Source organism: Cottoperca gobio, chromosome 24 (genome assembly GCF_900634415.1).
Source record: "Cottoperca gobio chromosome 24, fCotGob3.1, whole genome shotgun sequence".
Classification (NCBI taxonomy): Eukaryota; Metazoa; Chordata; class Actinopteri; order Perciformes; family Bovichtidae; genus Cottoperca; species Cottoperca gobio.
The window spans coordinates 22,028,372-22,049,487 of NC_041378.1; the positions used below are offsets into that span (position 1 = coordinate 22,028,372).

The 21,116-nt window shown below is 38.5% G+C and overlaps 1 protein-coding gene across 1 annotated transcript in view; it reads left to right on the forward strand.

The window, feature by feature from the left end:
- bach2b (BTB and CNC homology 1, basic leucine zipper transcription factor 2b) overlaps positions 1-14,779 on the forward strand; it is a 95,194-nt gene extending 80,415 nt beyond the window's left edge. The window contains exons 6-7 of the mRNA XM_029462969.1: positions 7,189-7,395; positions 8,952-14,779. Of these exons, the coding sequence (XP_029318829.1) occupies positions 7,189-7,395; positions 8,952-9,446 (702 nt within the window). The 3' untranslated portion in view covers positions 9,447-14,779. The remainder of the gene's footprint in view (positions 1-7,188; positions 7,396-8,951) is intronic.
- Positions 14,780-21,116: the final 6,337 nt, after the last annotated feature.

Sequence of the window (21,116 nt, forward strand, 5' to 3'; positions counted from 1 at the left end):
CCAGCTTTCCACTCTCACAGGCTGTTGATAAGACTCTTCATGAATGAATGTTTCCCTGCTCCACAGTTTATTGCACCAGTGCTAAATCGGAGCTCACAGAAAGATACTTCCAACGTGAAGCTCAGTGTTAGGTAACTCTCCCTTGGCCTTTATGTGGTAAAGAAGTGCTACCTCATGCTTCCTGGGTCACTCAATTTACTATCACCCCTTTCTGTAGTCCAACCGAACAAACAAACATGGCGTGTTTGCAGAGCAAATGGCAGGGGAAGGCAGCTTTGGTAAAAAGCTTCAGTTCTGGACTGTGGACTTGACACAGTGGATCCCAATGAGGAAGGAAGTTGTTAAAGTGCATGGCAGTCTGACCACCTAATTATTCAACGTAGCAGAGTCACTTTAGGTCTCTGGGCAGCTCCTGCTCTGTGGTTATGGGCTGTTGCGTTCACATGAGCCACATCTGAGAGCTTTGTAAGGCAGACAGAACAATCTCCTTAAAAGAGAAACTAAGCAACTTTTGAAAGACGAATAGCACAAATAAATAGTTGGACCCAAAGTTGGTCCCGAGTGGGGCTTTGTGAGGGGATGGATGTATTGTGGTTTAGATCCGGCTCAGGTCTTCCTTGTTATGTCAGCAGTAATGTATACTGCTGACCTACCTACTATACCACAGCAATTATAGAATTAACTCTTATTATATTCAAAGAAAAGTGTAGGAATGGAAATGTTCTTGATATGTTGGGATGAAATGTAAACTAAGACATTAGAAATAAAAGATAGATGTTCATCTAGATAAGTATGCTACACGCTGTGCCAGTTGGAGTTGGCCATACGGGGACTGGATATAGGATGGGGCTGGGAGTATTTTTTATTGGTGGTTTTCAGGATTAAGTAGCAACATTTATAGTTATCTATCATTAATAATACACTGCTACAGCCTTGGTGTAGTACAACAAATAGCCTATGGTGGATAGCTAATGCTGTGTAACGACTGACATCACTTAATTGACACCTTGTGCTACTGTTATGCTTACATCACTGTCCGTTCACTGACTTTATACTCATGTTATATTGACACTAAGTTTTTAGCACGTATCAATGTGGCCACAGTTCATGTTTTTTAGTAAACTTACATAGGCTTGCTGTAATGGCCTACATTTCAGCTCTTAGGACACAGCTTCCCAGCAAAGGCCCATGACACGTCTCAAATTAGAGAGGAGTTTATTGTTGTGTAGGTGGCCACAATCCCACCTGGATTGGACCGCACTGAAGCAAAGTTCCAGTGCTGAGACTTTACCACTGCAACCCGCAGCGTCTCAGCTGAGACTGAGCTGCAGATAATGTATCATGCGTCTCTACACAGCACCGTTCGCACCTCAGTCTGTCTCCTTCTCTCTTTGTGCCTCTCAGAGCTGCAGCTCCTGGTTGCAGCGTAGGCGTTGAGCTCATTCTAGCGTATCGTCTGGCCACAGCGGTGAAAATATTGATCTCAGAGCAAGTGGGAGGAATGAGGAAGTAGTCCTGATACATCAGCACATTGTTGTTGTATCATCAGGCAAAACATGAAAAAGAGTGTGAACGTTTGACAGGAAGTGCACAGAACTGAATATAATTTCTGCCAGAGAACCTTCTGCTCTACTCTAGATGTGATGTGGCTATGGTCTGAGTCCAGTTGCCATTCATAATGTTTGCTGTGGAGCTGAAGTCATATACGATAGTCATAATGTATATGGATGAGATGTAATTGGTGATTTTCCCCTTTCACTATGGGTCATTTATTAAAGCAATATGACAACATCTTTCATTGTTAACTAGAAAATAAATGTTCTCAAATACTGTAGAGTAAATATCGTTTTTAACTATAGTATAGTTAATATAGAAAATCAGTATTTTTTAAATGATTTAATAGGATACAAACACATGGCATGAAACATGTGATAAGTGTACCTGAATAGGAGTAGATTCTAGTACAGTAGCTGTTGCAAGAGCAAGCGATTGTGAAAGGAGACTTATACAATCTTAAAATTCCAGGGATGTTTGCCCATTCATTTCCTTCTTAAATCTGTATTTAACAAGTGCGTTGCATAGAAAAAGTTACTTGTGGTAACAGAGGAAGCTTTATTTTGTAGCCTATGGAGTACGCAGAGGGAGACTTGTTCAAATTGAGCAAGAGGAGTGCTGTTTACCCAAGCATTTTTCTTTTAGAAATCTATATTTATCTAGCTTGATACATTTACAAAAAATGTAGTATCAAGGTAATGAGATACAGTGCCTCTTCATTAGCCCCAAATCGCCCCTGGAGCGTACGCTGCATTGCTCTGGAGCGCTGAGTGGAGCGGGACAAATATAGAGCTCAAACAGTGGAGATATTCTTGCACTGAGAGTGTGTTTCGTGTGATCAGGATGGAGTGGAGATCTCCAGGATGCTGCTGCAGCTGAGTTACAGCATGCTGCACAGTACGTGGGCCCTCAGGGCCAACTGGGGCACAGAAACTACTCTATTGCAGGGCCTTACATCTTGTGGCAGTCCTGGAAGAACTGAGACATTTAGCGTCCAGCTCCCTTACACTGGTCATTTGCAAGATTCTTGTTATGTTGATTTTGGCTATGCCGTTGCAGCTTGGCGGCTCGGGCTGTGGTGTTTTTGCACTCAAATATCCAGAAATAACTTGGCCATCAAACAGTGTGTCCACTCCTGCAAGTTTGGTGTTGTGTTGTTGTTGTTTTCTTTCTGTTGATGAAGTTTGACACTTTTCTCGAATAGCATTTCTTCTTGTGTATATTCCAAACAAACTGCAGTTGCTGCTGCTGCCAGTAGAAGTAGATGATTTTTCCATGGAAATGTCTACATGACACTGAATGCTTCTTACTTTAAGGAAGCTTTATATGAACCTACAGGTAGATATTATTCATGATTACAGAGCAGAGCAGCAAAACACTCATTTATTTATCTGAAGATGTTGCAGATTACTACTTTACCACCGCAGAACAGCTGCTACCAAACATCTCCACATTATTATCTTCATTTAGATCTGACTCAGGATATGAGTGTGTGATGCTTCTTTATAATCCCATTTACAAGCATGTGAAATGTAACAGGGTTAATTACAGAGATAGCATGAAACACAAATGCGTGGGATTCTATACCTCATATCACAAGATAATATCTCATTTGAGTTAGCATAAGATAGAGGAACAGTCTTACAGAGACCCAGATGTGTCAACAGCAATCATTTTAGAAAATACCTGCAGAGGATATATGATAGCCCAGGGGCCTGTGTGAAGTGAGTGTTAAAGCTTCAGAGCAGGTTGAGAGACTGCAGGTGAGCGCAGAACACAGTGACCCCTCTTGGTCCGGGTCATCCATTGAACCGTCCCACACAACTACAACTCACCTCGGGGCTCCAGCTGCTGCAGGCTGCCAGCTGCCCATCCTCACTGCTAAAAGATCCTACTTAACCAGTCCCCACAACAACTATTCAAACTGTTGTTTTTAAGTGAAAAATATGACAAGATTGGATTAGATCATTTCATCATACAGGAAGAATAATGAAATACAAGCTGTTAATAAGTCATCTTTAGAGGTGTTGGTAGCTTTCCTTTTTTACTTCAAACAGAGCCAGGCTAGCTACCTACGCAAAGCTAGGCTAACCACGTCCAACTCTGTACTAGCACCGACGTGAGGTTGATATTAAAGTGATATCTCTCGGAAAGAAAGCAATTAAGTGATTTCCCAACATTTGTACATAAAAAGCTATCCGCGGTGCACAGAGACAGGTTTAATAAGAATCTTCTGATCTGACTCTAGCTGAGATGAGAAACAAACAAACATATTCAAAATGTCACGCTGCTCCTTTTAAAAGATCAATTCTAAATTGCATTGTTTGAACTTTTTGTACAATATTTGGTTGTATTTTTATACTTTATTCCTCCTATGATATTACATTGTACATTGCTAAAAAGAAATCTAATAGGACAAAACATCTGAGCAGTCATAAGATCAGGCAGATTTTATCCACGGTTCATGATTGTATTGAATTAAATGTATTGAATGAAAAGCAAATCTAAAGTCTTATATCATCTCACCTCTTTGACAGAATTGTTCACTTGTCCCACATAAATAGTATTTTGAGCCTGAATGTGGGACTTTGAAACAGCCATACTTTTTTAACAGTGCAGGCTGAGCTCCTGATATCAGATGAGCCCTACTTTTTGCTCTGTACCCCATTTGCAGCATAATGACCCAGAAAAAAGAGTGACTGACAGTAGAAAGGAGAAACAAAGAGAGGACATTCCAGAACAGTTAGCGTGAATTTATGACCACTGTTGAAGCGTATTCTGTCATCCCAGCCTTGCTGGTGAACTGGGTCTCGTGGTGAAGTGGCTAAATGTATCCGTCCCCTGCGTACTGGTGACTGCTGGATGAGGGGGAGAAAGAAACCATCACAAGGTCGCAGCGTCTCCTTCTTGTTTTTTTAGCCTGGTTTGGCCAAAGATCCCATCAGGCCCTGCAGGGGGAAGGCTCTGACGTCTGTAAGCGCTGTGCATGATGTACACAAGCTATCTGATCACAAACAGTCATCTTCTCCTCTGCTTTAGACAAAGCTGGCAGCTCGTACTGATGTTTTATAGCTTTCCCTGCTCCTCTCTTTGAGGCTGAAGTTGTCATTGCCCTGGCAAAGTAGTGAGAGCCGAGTGTGGCCTTGAAAGCTCGGGTCATTATTTATTAATTTGTCTGCATGCAGATGTCGAGCTGAGATGAGAAATAGGGCTCCTGGCGGCTCAGAGGGCTGCACTTCTAATGAGAAAATTCAAGCCATTTTCTCTCCCAGGGATAGATTGACATCTAGATTTGCTCTTCACTGAGGAATCATTTGGATTCTGTCATGAGTACGCACCTTGCTTATCCCCCTGGGTGTGATGCTTACACCAGGTGATGCCTCAGCCACGGCTGTGAACCGTCTGGTGGAGAAGCTGATGCCACCTCTACTTGCTATGCATGTAGTCATTTGAGCGGTTAAAGGTCTCTGGGGAACATCTGGCCCGGCTCAAGTAGCCAGGTACAGTGGGAGTGTGGAGTCACATCGCTTGCTCCTCTTTCTCCTCTCTTCCTCCTTTGTTTGACTTCCTGTGCTCCTCAGAGGCAGCCACAGGGAAGGAAAGGGAAAGCTAGAGGAGAAAGAGATCTGCAGCTACTCGCATCTCTGCCAAGCTCTACGGTTGTCTTCCTCTGGCTCTTTGTTATGCCTCCACTGCTTCACTCGCTGCCTAAAGCTACAGATCCCTGGTGCACACAGATACAGCTGGGGTGGATCTGCCTATGATGTGCTTATCATAAGGTTTGCCATCACCTGAGGGAGAGAGGCAGACTTATTGTCGCTCTCCAAACTAAGAGAAGAGAATCAACACATCCAACCTTGATATGGTGTCATATCAGTGAAGAAATACCACACGCTTTTCTGATTCTGGTTTGCACTGCCAAATCACTGCTGCATTTATTCCTCTAATTTTTTTGTTCTGCAGTGCATGGGATCTGCTTATAGTTGCCTGTGTAGATATTCATGCCCCCAGAAATCACCTGACACTGACTGAACAGGTTGACAAGGCACTGCTCCCCCAATCTGTCATACTGGCACCTTTCCAGATACTCAGGGACAGATGGAGAGGGACTCTTTTCTTGGATCATCTTCTCCCCTCTGCTTGAGAATGTGCTACATGTTAAATATAAGGCGGAGAGAGCTGAAGGCTCACTAAGTCCTGCTCTGTGAGCTATGTGAAGCAGTGCTCTTTTGCCATCTTGTGGTCAAGTGTAGTAACTGTCACATTCTCCTCTATGTACCTGGTCAGTTTAGTCATAATCCTTCATTAATCTCCCTCATTGAATCACACACACCAGATGTGTATTAAGACAATCAGGAAAGTAACTGATGTTTTTGTTGTTGGTTGTTTTGACATTGAGATGTGAACCATGTGAAGTGACTGTGCTTCCAAAGTATGTAGTCCAGTGTGAGCCACTGAAATAAACATAGACTTCTATGTGTTTGAATATAATAAATTAATAAATTGATGAATGTAAAAACCAACTGACTGATTAAAGAGCAATTTAATACTAAATTCACTCTTTTGACTTAGTTAATCGTATTTACAGTCACTTTATTATGCTATATTATAGTCAAATAAAGTATATATAATAGAGTCATAAACTAAAATGATTTTGGACCCAGTCTGTAGTGTTCATAACAACAGAAAACATTCATTAAGAAAATAGAAAACCATTAATTCTGTCCCAAAGTAAAAGGCAGTGTCACGTTTGTTCCAACCTGTGCCCCTCTCCCCCATCAAGTACTACATAACGTCTCTGGGAGTCACGCCGTTATGCTGCAAAAGAAGTTAGTCAAATGTAATCATGAGTTGTTTCAAAGCCCTCTCTACACTTACACTTATATCACTCTGGATAAATACTAAATCCTGTGTATTTTAGGCAAATTTAAAGATATTGGGTCTAAAGAAATATCAGAATCCCATCTGGAAAACCCACCATGTGCGATTTCTGTGCATTTGTATGATGCAACCTCCTCCAAACAGTAAACAGCCGAGGTGGCAGCTACTATGTGAAGGCGGCACAGTGGCAGATGGGTTGTTAAGTTGTTCTTAAGAAATAAAAGACTAGTATGCCCATACAGATTTCTTCTTTCTGTTGATGAGTGTGTTTGATTGACTTCTCCTTCAGTCTCCTGTTGGCTTTGTTGCATCCCTAACATCCTTATTTCTTATGTCAACCTGAGCAGAGGTCTGATCAGACAAAATAACTAAAAACATCTTTCTATTTAAAAATGTCAACATGCGTCAGAATCAGATTCCATCTCACAATTGTTTGTCTGTTTCCTGCTTTAACATTTACAGGTTGGCAAATTTAATGGCTTTCTTTTCTATGAGTTTAATCCTTAATTTAATTAATCAATTAATAATTGCCTTTAAAATAAAAAAATGGATTAATGGATCAAATGCTGCCAAAAGTCTGTAATTATTCCAGCGGCACACTTCAGACTCCTAACAAAAGAAAGACTAACTTTAAGTATCTGTTTCTATTTTGTACATTATGGGAAACTTCTGTCCACCTTAATTAATGCTCAATAATAAAATACAATTCACTTGTTTCATACATAATGTCTGGTCCTTGTCTTTCTTTTCCAGGTGAAGCTGCCTTTCCCTGTAGATCAAATTACTAATCTTCCACGGAACGACTTCCAAATGTTGGTGAAAATGCACAAACTGACCTCGGAGCAGCTTGAGTTTATCCATGATGTGAGGCGGCGGAGTAAGAACCGCATCGCGGCGCAGCGCTGCCGCAAGAGGAAGCTCGACTGCATCATGAACCTGGAGTGTGAGATCAGAAAGCTGGTAAGTCGACTGTCATCAGTCCAGGAGACTCTTCATTAAACCAGGTCAATTACATCAACCGCCACCTGAGCAGAGAAAAGGAAATGATGATGTGATGAAATACTTTTCCCTGTTCTCAGATGGGCTGCCATTGTTTAGAGCGGCTCCATTCTATCAGCACTTTCACACCTCCGGTGCCCTCTGGCTGCCATGCTGAGTGTGTGGAGCAGTGTGTGGGATGGGGAAGCTGGGGTGTTGTGATGGATGGATGTTGTGTCAGCCTTTGGAAAAGTTACAGTAGTCTGCTTAAGTCCCACAACCTTTTAATATACCTTTTATTATAAAGCACCTTTCATGCATAAGATGCAACTCAAATGACTCACAGGCTGGCCAGCTGTATACAGTGAGGAAGAGTGTTATGATGAAGAGGGGACAATCATTTCAAACTTGGTCCTCCCATACAGCTGACTTTTTGTTCAGACATTAAAAGATCCTTTCCTAATGCAAATGCCTGGAACATTTCAGAGGCGGTGTTAGCTCTGACACCTGTTCTTGTTGCAGTTCCACTGAAAGATGAGGAAATAACATCCAGAATATTAAAATGTTCAATCATTTGACCTCAATAGCTTCAACTTCTCCAACCGCAGTCATTATAAGCACATGCTTTGTAGCTACATTTCTTGTTGAGCTCCAAAGCAGGGATATTTGAGTGAGTTCCTTCTAAATGTAAACTTTGTGCACTATTATTCCCACAATGAAATGAAATGTCCACAGCATGATACTACAGGTTTACACCACAATGCAATGTTATGTCTTATAGAAGTGAAAATACAGTTCTGCAACACTACACCTGCTTGTAATGGTGTTCAATGAAAATGAAACTGTGAACACTCAGCTATGGCTCAAGGTCAAGTGGTCATGCACTAAATGAAGGGTCGGTGGTTCGATCCCCGGCCGCTGAGGTTAACATGTCCAAGTGTCTTTGGGCAAGATGTGTGTGAATGTTAATTCTCTCTGGTGAGCACCATCATAATGTATGAATGTGTTGTAAAAGCACGTTGAGTATTATGTAGTGAATGACTCATTGCAAGAAAAATATTTGCGTCTGAACAAATACATTAGTTATTAGTTTAAACACTTTAAACTTCTGATTTTGACCTTTTCCTGACAGCTACTTCTAGTGGGTTAGGAAATAATGAATAATTTTAGATCTTGAAGCGAGACAAAACAAAACAGGTGATTTAAGAGGCAGACATGAAACAAGATACATGTGTGAGGATCGAGGATAAGGCGTGCATGCAAGATGGTTGGGTGGATAAGGAACAGAAAGTAGCTTTTTGGTTTGTTAGCAGAGGATGTGACCAATGACAACATAAATTCTAACAGTTTCAAAGTGATGTTAGTAGGTTTGTCCAGTGGCAAAGGAACATTTTAAAGGGTTTTATTAAATTAACTAAAACTCTGTCTCACAAACCGCACCTTTTAAAGTAAGTGTGTGTGTGTGTGTGTGTGTGTGTGTGTGTGTGTGTGTGTGTGTGTGTGTGTGTGTGTGTGTGTGTGTGTGTGTGTGTGTGCAGGTGTGTGAGAAGGAGAAGCTGCTGACAGAGAGGAACCAGCTGAAGGCGTGTATGGGTGAGCTGTGGGAGAACTTCTCCTGCCTGTCCCAGGAGGTTTGCAGGGACGTGCAGCTGAGCCCCGAGCAGGTCCAGTCTCTACACCACTACTGCCCCGTGCTGCGGCCAGCCAACTCTACTGACAGCATCAACGCGGCCCACGAGCCCAAGCCCGCACCGAGCCCCACTACCGACACAACCACCAGCATCGACCTCACCACCCACTCGGGCTCGGCCACGCCGGAGCCCAGCTTCCACGGATCGCCCGGCCCCTCAGAGAGCGAGCCCGACTCGGTCATCAGAAACGGGCCAGACAGAGATATGGACGGCCAAGACGCCAGCTTGTACACAGAGTCAGGGCTGGCAAAATCCAACCAGGCGGTAACGGTGGATTTTTGTCAGGAAATGACTGACAAATGTACAACTGACGAGCAGCCAAGGAAGGACTGTAATAAGTAGTGGTGGTTCTCTGTTTTGTTTTTGATGTTTTTTTATTATTTAATTTTACTCTTCTGACAAACCCTCTCTCGGGGTTGCTGAGACAGTCAGCCTCTGCCAGTGTTCACTGAAAAACAAGCTTTGTTTGTATTTATGTCTTTTTTGTTTTTGAACGGTTGACACTAAAGTTGTCTTAACAGCAGCAATACTGTTCTCCAGGTATTCTCCTCTTACCATGACAGAGTGGGAACTTCTCACCAAACACTTACAATGGTGCTATCCTCGCCCCAACAGCAACCTCTACAGTGGAGACTATGGTCTCCATGTGTCACACATCACAACTCAAAGTGGAACCTCATCGGACCTAAACAGCAGCTCTCTTTGTCTCTCTGTGTACCAACAGTATCTCTGTTCCTGCCTTCTTCTCTCTCTATTTCCCACTCTGTCTCTATCAATCTTCTCTACCTCTTTCTGTCTCGCTCTCTTTCTCTCTGTCTGTCTGTGGTTCTTCTCTCACTATATCTCAGTGGCCCTTTGTGTCACAGCAATTCAAACTCAGGAAAAAAACAAATCTTCTGAATGTTCAACATAATTCATGAGAATACAGTTTCTGTACAGGAGGAAGTTACGATGCAGTTAGACTGTAAAATGTTCATATGCAAAAATGTTTTCAAGCGTCTGGCATTTGTATTTCTGTACAGGAGAACTTTTTACAGGCTGTAACCGAAAACATTCCTCCTTTGCCTTCCTCAGCACTGAATTGAAAGGAAAAAAAAGTTTTTGCAGGCGGTTAAATGGCTATTTTTATTTCCCACTCATCAGCAATACCATTGTATTTGGATGTTGTAACGGTGACTTTCAAGTGCTTGTTTGGCAGAAATGTACATAGTATGGAGCATGATGACTGTAACAGTGATTTTGTACAGGTAGAGGCTTAGACGTTTCTTTTTCACGGGGTTATATCAAGCACCTTTTTCTAAGGGAAAATCTTTGCTTTGCTGTTTCCTGTCCTGCCTAACGAACGCTCCCCATCACGGTGAGCATTCTTATACTCAGGAAATCAGCTTGATACATGTAGACACACACATGCAGTACATACAGACACAAGCGTCAACGAACGTGTACAATTTTAAGCCCCATGCATGTATAAAGGTTAGACATTCAAGACGTGTTTTTACACGAGGCTCAGGCCAGCTCTTCTCCCCCTTTTAATCCTCTTTAAATGTGAAAAAAGAGTTCTGCCTTGTGTTGTTTGGAGGAAATCTTATTTCTTATCAGTATTTAAAGATGCTATTTGTGTACACTCTCGCAGACATGCTTTGGGTTTCTTCAGTGTTGTCGTTAGATGTTCAGAGACAGAAAGAAGCGCAGCCAACATATATGTGACAGATACTTAAAAAAAACAAAATCTAATTGATCCTGAATGAAATGATAAAAAGAAAAAATATTGACTTCAATCAGGCACTTTGTTTCCGGCCCCAAGCACTCAAAGCCATTTAGCACTTCAATAAGGGTCTTTGACTTTGTTTCAGACTTCTTAAAAGTCTCAGACTGGAGCACTTAAACTGGCACTTCATGAGGAAACATCTGGTTGATATGATTATATATACAATATATAAAGATATCTCTATGAAGAAAAAGTATCTGAAAGCTAAACATCAGAAGAAGCTAATGGATTAGTATAAGAGTGTTCACACCTTATATTTGTATTTCTTTAGGAATTGAATAAGCTAATTCAAATTTCATTCAACGTGAAAGCAGTGTATGCGTAGATTGAGTAACAATCGTATAAGATAGTAACACGTTTGCCCTAATTGTGCATTTGTTTGAACATCCTCCTTTGTGATGTGCATGCATGCTGCCTATACCTATAGGCCTAGTTAGTTTGTCTAGCTTCTGTTTACCTCGTGAGTTCTCTCTGAGGCAGTCTGCTCTTAAACTCATATATTTTTAAAATCTTTATGTATAAACAGGCAAGACGAGCTGAACCATCTTAACCCTCACTAGAGGCCGGCTTTAAGTACAAGCAGGGCCGTACTCTAGCATAAGGTTGAATTCAATTGGAATGTGAATCTTTGTTCATTGCTCTTTAAAGCCCCAATCCAAAATGCCGATCCATATTGGCGTATTAGAGAGCTGAAGCTAATGTAACCTGTAGCCACTGTTCCACTAGCTTCTCTCATTGAGTATTTTGTCCCATCGCATAGCCTTTCTGAAACAGAGATGTGATCCTGAAGTTTACTATCCTTACTCTAAAACAAAAGCATGTTTACTACAATACTTGCAATTAAAAATCAAAGCCTTTGTGATAAAAAAAAGAAGAAGCTTTCATACTGCGTGTTTATGGGGAATTATAAGAAAAGTATAAATGTTGCCGGCATTATAAAATAAAATAAATGCTCAATGGTTTGGAAATGTAACTGCTGCTCTAAAGCTCCACCCCTTCTGATGACATCATACGTTCACGGTAGTCTGACAGAAGTGGGCACAAAACGTTTACTGAATGAGGGTCAGACCTTCGCAGCAGTCCACATAGTGAAAAAAACAAAAAAACGTTTTAATCACATTTATTTTTTAAATAATGTATAACAAAAAATCCAGACCGGCAACATAACTTTGTTAAACAGTATGTCGAGTGGTTAAATTGACTTTGTTATTGTTCAAATTCTAATGGAAAGTTCTGTAGTAAATACTCCTTTAGTTTAATATGGACAGTAAACTTCATATAGTCATGCTACTAAGATTAGCCACAAGTCGGCACACCACCTACTCATCCATCCAACTTTGGGTGATTCTTTTTTTAATCTGTGTTTTACGCAGAACAGGCTGAAACTCTGTTTTATTAGATTATTTTTAAACAACAAAATATCAATTCCTGAAAAATAATTTATTTTTTGTCCAAATAAATCGGGATTGGGGCTTCAAGGTTGGGATGAAATGTTTCTCCTTCTGACTTTAACTGATGTAAATTTTAGATGTAGTTTAAAATATAATGTCTCATGTGAGACAAAAAAAATTAAGTGTATTTTATAAAACTGTCTTTAAATTCTTAAAAGGCAGGTACATAGACCCAAACAAAGACACATACACACAAATATTCATGCAATACACACATTACATACGTTGTGGCACAGCCTGAGTGCGGAGCAGTAGTGGTTCCTCATTGACTGGTGTGGTTTTTCGTGTTTGTTCAGCCCTTTATCCAATTTGTACTCTTTTTCATTCTTTTATGCATATTTACTGTAGCAAAATAGTATTTACCCACGTAGAGATTCTACCAGCTTCAAGCCAGAAAACTAAAGTGGAACAATCTACTTTACAGACGCTTCTTTTCTGCAAATGTTATGCAACTTGTTTTCTTTTCATGTACTTTTTCATTTGCTTTATCTTGAATGGAGGAAGCCCGGTGTTGCATTAGGGAGCACCGACTCTGACTTTCTGTTTGGACAAAATTAATTTGTGAAGTTTGTGTTGTAGCAAAACTATTGTAACAAAGGCCCCTGGGTGTCTCCTCAGATGTCCTAATAATACTACAATGATCACATCCTTGTTTTTGCATAACATTTTTCTTTTATACCTATTGAACAACCCTTAGAATCCTGTAGAGCTGAGATGAATAGACGCCCCTGAAGTGCTCTCTCCAGTCAGAACAGCTTTTTGTCTTGTTGTCTTGCTGCATGCTCCAAAACTAACTGTTTGTTCAAAGTGCAGCAACAGGCATCCTCAACATTTCCACTGTTGGATTTTCTTACTTACTTTAGTACTTACTATGAAATGATTTGTAATATTACTTAAAGCTGCATTAATTGATTTTTTTTAGCCACTTGTGGTCAGCAAAACCGGTGTGAATCACAACACGGACATATTACCACTTATAAAGTTTAAAGGCTAAACATTTAGATTCATATTAAGTCGTGTTTGTGTCCAATATTCACTCCTTTCAGCTCGTTGTTTTTGATCTCCACCCACTCAAGAGAATGGTGTGGCTCTTTAGCTGCTAAACGCTCCACTATGTTCACCAGCTAGTATCTAACTTTGTATCTGTGCCATTTGGTGCTCGGCAAGAGGCGCACAATGAGTTTTTAAAAGTGTTTGTTTGTTTGTTGAAAACAGCTACCTGCTGCTGCTGGAAACAAGATTGATGAGAGCAGAATTTACTGGTTGGAAAATTGGTTTAAAATGCTCTACAGAGATGAAGTGTTGGTGATCATCAACCCGTTTCACATTACACATAGTCTTCTGATCCATCGTTGATATGAAAATGTTGATTGGTGCAGCTTTAAAATGATGTTATAATACACATGAACGCCTCAAATTAAGTTAAGACTTCATGAATTTGATACAAGGAATCCTCCAGGTGACTATTTTGGTTATGGCCATTACAGCAGAGTGCTGTTGCTGTAATTGGATGCTCTTACCTTTTTGCTGTGTATTTGTCTTGTTTAGTTGAACATTTTTGTTGCTGCTTCTCTGAAACAAACACTGGCTTTTCAACTCCAAAGGTTGTTCTTTCAAATAATATGAACAAAAACATGCCTTTTTCACAGATCGCTCAACTTTCTTGAAAAAAATCAATCTGGTATCTTAAATAAGCAGGCTGAGATCATTGAGTTAAATATAAAAATGGAAAATGTTTACAAATAGGTGTCATGTCATGTTTGATCAACTTTTGCCATGTAAAAATCGCTCGGTTCAATTGGACTGGTTCTTGGTGTTGTGTAAAGAGACAAAGAATGAGTTTCCTCACCTTGTCTTTATTCCAACTTTTGGGATGGGTCAGCATTACATGGATACAAGTGCACCTCCGATATTTGCCTTAGAACTTGCAGAGGCCATAGTTCACATTCAAGTAAAGTGAGTGTATGCAGGGGCCTGGGCCCCCATCCCTGAGTCACCAGTGCGGACTTTCTCACACTTATCTACCTGTGAAATCCTTCATACCTCTCATAACTGGTCAATGACTGTATCAGCAAACTGCATCAGGTGTTTTTTCTACATGCTTTTTACACAGATTATATGGATTATTGTATTAGTAGATTTTGGTGCATCATTTTTAATGTAATAGCTCTTAAGCTTGTAGTTCAAGTTGTTGTTTTTTTCTTTCACTTTTCTAGATGACTGTTTTGTGTTAATATTGTCAATTTGAAATAGCTGTTATTTGCTTATTCTCTATTAAGAGTTCTTACCTTTATAATTTGTAAATGCTACATGACCCTAATTAATTAAAATGGCTTAATAACCATTGTAAATATGGTATTGTGCAAACCCCATTTTCATTCATTTCAATTGCTAGTGTTATATAAATGACTCTTTTGTCTAGACACCATTTCTCTTTATGAAATAAAGAAACGTTCATATCATGTTTTGTGTTTTGTGGATGTTTTTACAAAAACACGACTAAATGTTGGTCAGTATCAAAACTGCCTTTATTCATCTGTTTGGCCAGTTGGGGGCAGCAGAGCAAACTGCAAACATCATACTGACACAACCATATACACACAACATATACACGCAACTATATACACACAACACTGACCCACAACCATATACATATAATCATATACACACAACCATATACACATAATCATATACACACAACCATATACACACAACTATATACACACAACACTGACCCACAACCATATACATATAATCATATACACACAACCATATACACACAACCATATACACATAATCATATACACACAACCATATACACACAACTATATACACACAACACTGACCCACAACCATATACACACAACCATATACACATATTCATATACACACAACATATACACGCAACTATATACACACAACACTGACCGACAACCATATACATATAACACTGACCCACAACCATATACACATAACATATACACACAACATACACACAACCATACACAACCATATACACACAACAATACACACACAACAATACACACATAACTATATACACACAACCATATACACACAACACTGACCCACAACCATATACACACAACATATACACGCAACTATATACACACAACACTGACCCACAACCATATACACACAACCATATACACACAACCATGTACACGCAACCATATACACACAACCATATACACACAACACTGACCCACAACCATATACACATCACATATACACACAGCTATATATACACAACATATACACACAACTATATACACACAACACTGACCCACAACCATATACATATAATCATATACACACAACCATATACACACAACCATATACACATAATCATATACACACAACCATATACACACAACTATATACACACAACACTGACCCACAACCATATACACACAACCATATACACATATTCATATACACACAACATATACACGCAACTATATACACACAACACTGACCGACAACCATATACATATAACACTGACCCACAACCATATACACATAACATATACACACAACATATACACACAACCATACACAACCATATACACACAACAATACACACACAACAATACACACATAACTATATACACACAACCATATACACACAACACTGACCCACAACCATATACACACAACATATACACGCAACTATATACACACAACACTGACCCACAACCATATACACACAACCATATACACACAACCATATACACGCAACCATATACACACAACCATATACACACAACACTGACCCACAACCATATACACATCACATATACACACAGCTATATATACACAACATATACACACAACCATATACACATTAGATATACACACAACTATATACACACAACAGTGACCCACAACCATATACACACAACCATATACACACAACCATACACAACCATATACACATTATCATATACACACAACCATACACACATAACTATATACACACAACCATATACACACAACCATATACATACAATCATACACACATAACTATATACACACAATCATATACACACAACCATATACACATGACCATATACACACAGCACTGACCCACAACCATATACACATAACATATACACACAACATATACACACAACCATACACAACCATATACACACAACAATACACACACAACAATACACACATAACTATATACACACAACCATATACACACAACACTGACCCACAACCATATACACACAACATATACACGCAACTATATACACACAACACTGACCCACAACCATATACACACAACCATATACACACAACCATATACACGCAACCATATACACACAACCATATACACACAACACTGACCCACAACCATATACACATCACATATACACACAGCTATATATACACAACATATACACACAACCATATACACATTAGATATACACACAACTATATACACACAACAGTGACCCACAACCATATACACACAACCATATACACACAACCATACACAACCATATACACACAACCATATACACATTATCATATACACACAACCATACACACATAACTATATACACACAACCATATACACACAACCATATACATACAATCATACACACATAACTATATACACACAATCATATACACACAACCATATACACATGACCATATACACACAGCACTGACCCACAACCATATACACATAACATATACACACAACTATATACACACAACATATACACACAACCATATACACATTACATATACACACAACTATATACACACAACAGTGACCCACAACCATATACACATAACCATATACACACAACCATATACACTCAACCATACACAACCATATACACACAACCATATACAAATTATCATATTCACACAACCATACACACATAACTATAAACACACAACCATATACACACAACCATAAACAACCATATACACATTATCATATACACACAACCATACACACATAACTATATACACACAACCATATACACACAACCATATACATGCAACCATACACACATAACTATATACACACAACCATACACACACAACCATATACACACAACCATACACACATAACTATATACACACAACCATATACACATACCCATATACACACAACCATATACACACAACCATATACACTCAATCATATACACACAACCATATACACACAACCATATACACATAATCATATACACACACCCATATACACACAACCATATACACACAACACTGACACACAACCATATACACCTAACCATATACACACAACCATATACACCTAACCATATACACACAACCATATACACACAACACTGACACACAACCATATACACCTAACCATATACACACAACCATATACACCTAACCATATACACACAACCATATGCACACAACCATATACACACATTCATATACACCTAACCATATACACACAACCATATACACACAACACTGACACACAACCATATACACCTAACCATATACACACAACCATATACACCTAACCATATACACACAACCATATACACCTAACCATATATACACAACCACATACACACAACACTGACACACAACCATATACACCTAACCATATACACACAACCATATACACCTAACCATATACACACAACCATATGCACACACCCATATACTTTTAGATACTCAGTCATTACTTTGAGAAACTAAGTCAATACTTTTAGATACTTAGTCATTACTTTGAGATACTAAGTCAATACTTTTAGATACTTAGTCATTACTTTGAGATACTAAGTCAATACTTTTAGATACTTAGTCATTACTTTGAGATACTAAGTCAATACTTTTAGATACTTAGTCATTACTTTGAGATACTAAGTCAATACTTTTAGATACTTAGTCATTACTTTGAGAAAGTAAGTCAATACTTTTAGATACTTAGTCATTACTTTGAGATACTAAGTCAATACTTTTAGATACTTAGTCATTACTTTGAGATACTAAGTCAATACTTTTAGATACTCAGTCAATAGTTTTAGATACTTAGTCAATACTTTGAGATACTCAGTCAATATTTTGAGATACTCAGTCAATAATTTTAGATACTAAGTCAATACTTTGAGATACTAAGTCATTACTTTAAGATGCTAAGTCAATACTTTTAGATACTCAGTCAATACTTTTAGATACTCAGTCATTACTTTGAGATACTCAGTCATTACTTTGAGATACTAAGTCAATACTTTTAGATACTTAGTCATTACTTTGAGATACTAAGTCATTACTTTGAGATACTAAGTCAATACTTTGAGATACTAAGTCAATACTTTTAGATACTTAGTCATTACTTTGAGATACTAAGTCAATACTTTTAGATACTTAGTCATTACTTTGAGATACTAAGTCAATACTTTTAGATACTTAGTCATTACTTTGAGATACTAAGTCAATACTTTTAGATACTTAGTCATTACTTTGAGAAACTAAGTCAATACTTTTAGATACTTAGTCATTACTTTGAGATACTAAGTCAATACTTTTAGATACTTAGTCATTACTTTGAGATACTAAGTCAATACTTTTAGATACTCAGTCAATAGTTTTAGATACTTAGTCAATACTTTGAGATACTCAGTCAATATTTTGAGATACTCAGTCAATAATTTTAGATACTAAGTCAATACTTTGAGATACTAAGTCATTACTTTAAGATGCTAAGTCAATACTTTTAGATACTCAGTCAATACTTTTAGATACTCAGTCATTACTTTGAGATACTCAGTCATTACTTTGAGATACTAAGTCAATACTTTTAGATACTAAGTCAATACTTTTAGATACTCAGTCATTACTTTGAGATACTAAGTCAATACTTTTAGATACTCAGTCAATACTTTGAGATACTCAGTCAATAATTTTAGATACAAAGTCAATACTTTGAGATACTAAGTCATTACTTTGAGATGCTATGTCAATACTTTTAGATACTTAGTCATTACTTTGAGATACTAAGTCAATACTTTTAGATACTTAGTCATTACATTTAGATACTAAGTCAATACTTTGAGATACTCAGTCAATACTTTTAGATACTAAGTCAATACGTTTAGATACTCAGTCATTACTTTGAGATACTATATCAATACTTTTAGATACTTAGTCATTACTTTGAGATACTTAGTCATTACTTTTAGATACTTAGTCATTACTTTGAGATACTTAGTCATTACTTTGAGATACTAAGTCAATACCTTTAGATACTCAGTCATTACTTTGAGATACTATATCAATACTTTTAGATACTTAGTCATTACTTTTAGATACTTAGTCATTACTTTGAGATACTAAGTCAATACCTTTAGATACTCAGTCATTACTATGTTCTACACATTGGCAGAGATGGGCTTTCATAAGACCTTGCTGCTTTGTTTTGTTGTTGTTCGTGTGAAAAGTATCTGTCTCTTTAGCTGCTAGTCGATGTTATGCATACATAGTGTATATTCTTATATAATTTGTGTTTAATCAAATGACCATAAACTCACAGCAGTATTTGAGTACTGGTTGGTTTCCAGGGCTCTTAGCAACATACGGTGAAGCTGTTTCGTCTGTCGTGTAAACGGTAACTGAAGAGCACTTAAAGGCAACAGAATACAAATTCAATGAAGGACGAATGTACAACACTATTTCTTTCATTGTGTTATTTTATATATAAGATTACGATTTTGCACAAAAGTGGAGAAGTGTGAAGGTGACGTATAGATCGTGTGCATGTGATGTCACGCTTATTTCCCAACCCGTAAATCAACCATGTTGGATGATATACACAACCAAGACTGTGGCCGTTCATGGTTGAGTTGCTGCAACGCTTCATAATTTTCTTTGTATTTAAACGTCTAAGATTGAAAGAAAATGCCAATCGTGTGTGCAGTGTATAATTGTGGTCATAACGCTACTCGTGACCCAGAGAAACGGTTCTTTAGATTTCCTACAATCATCAAAAACGATCCACAAAAGAGGGATAAATTGTCTACCGAACGCCGTAAGCTATGGTTTAGCAACATAACTCGTGAGGATTTAACTGAAGAAAAAGCACAATTCACCCGTGTGTGTGGCGTCCACTTTATATCTGGTAAGAGCTTATGCTAAAGCTATGTTTTCAATGTTTACGTTAAACATTTGTGCTTATGATATACCCGAACACTGTAAGACCTTACTTCTCCATATCGCTGACTGGTAAATAAATCAAATCAAATTTATTTGTATAGCCCAATATCACAAATTATACATTTGTCTCAGTGTGCTTTACAGACTGTACAGGTTACGACACCCTCTGTCCTTAGACCCTTGCATCGCACAAGGAAAAACTTCCTAAAAGAAACCCCAAAATTAAAGGGGGAAAAATGGAAGAAACCTCAGGGAGAGCAACTGAGGAAGGATCCCTCTCCCAGGACGGACAGACGTGCAATAGATGTCGTGTGTACAGGATAAACAACATAGTACAAATACAACATTTGACAGAAATTATGTTGTGTTGGAAAAAAAAAAGAGAAAGTTTGGATGAATCCAGGAAAATGTCAATAAGGCTTCCCGGTGTCCAGCAGGACCAGGTCAGCAGGCGCTGTCACGATTCATGATCCTGACGTAAACTTTATCAGTGGCAACCTGCCACATGAGAGACAGACACTCCGGGGATGATACCCCGGATGGTGAGTTAGTAAAATACATTTACATAAATGCATACAGATAGAGAGGGAGAAGAAGGGAGAAGAAGGG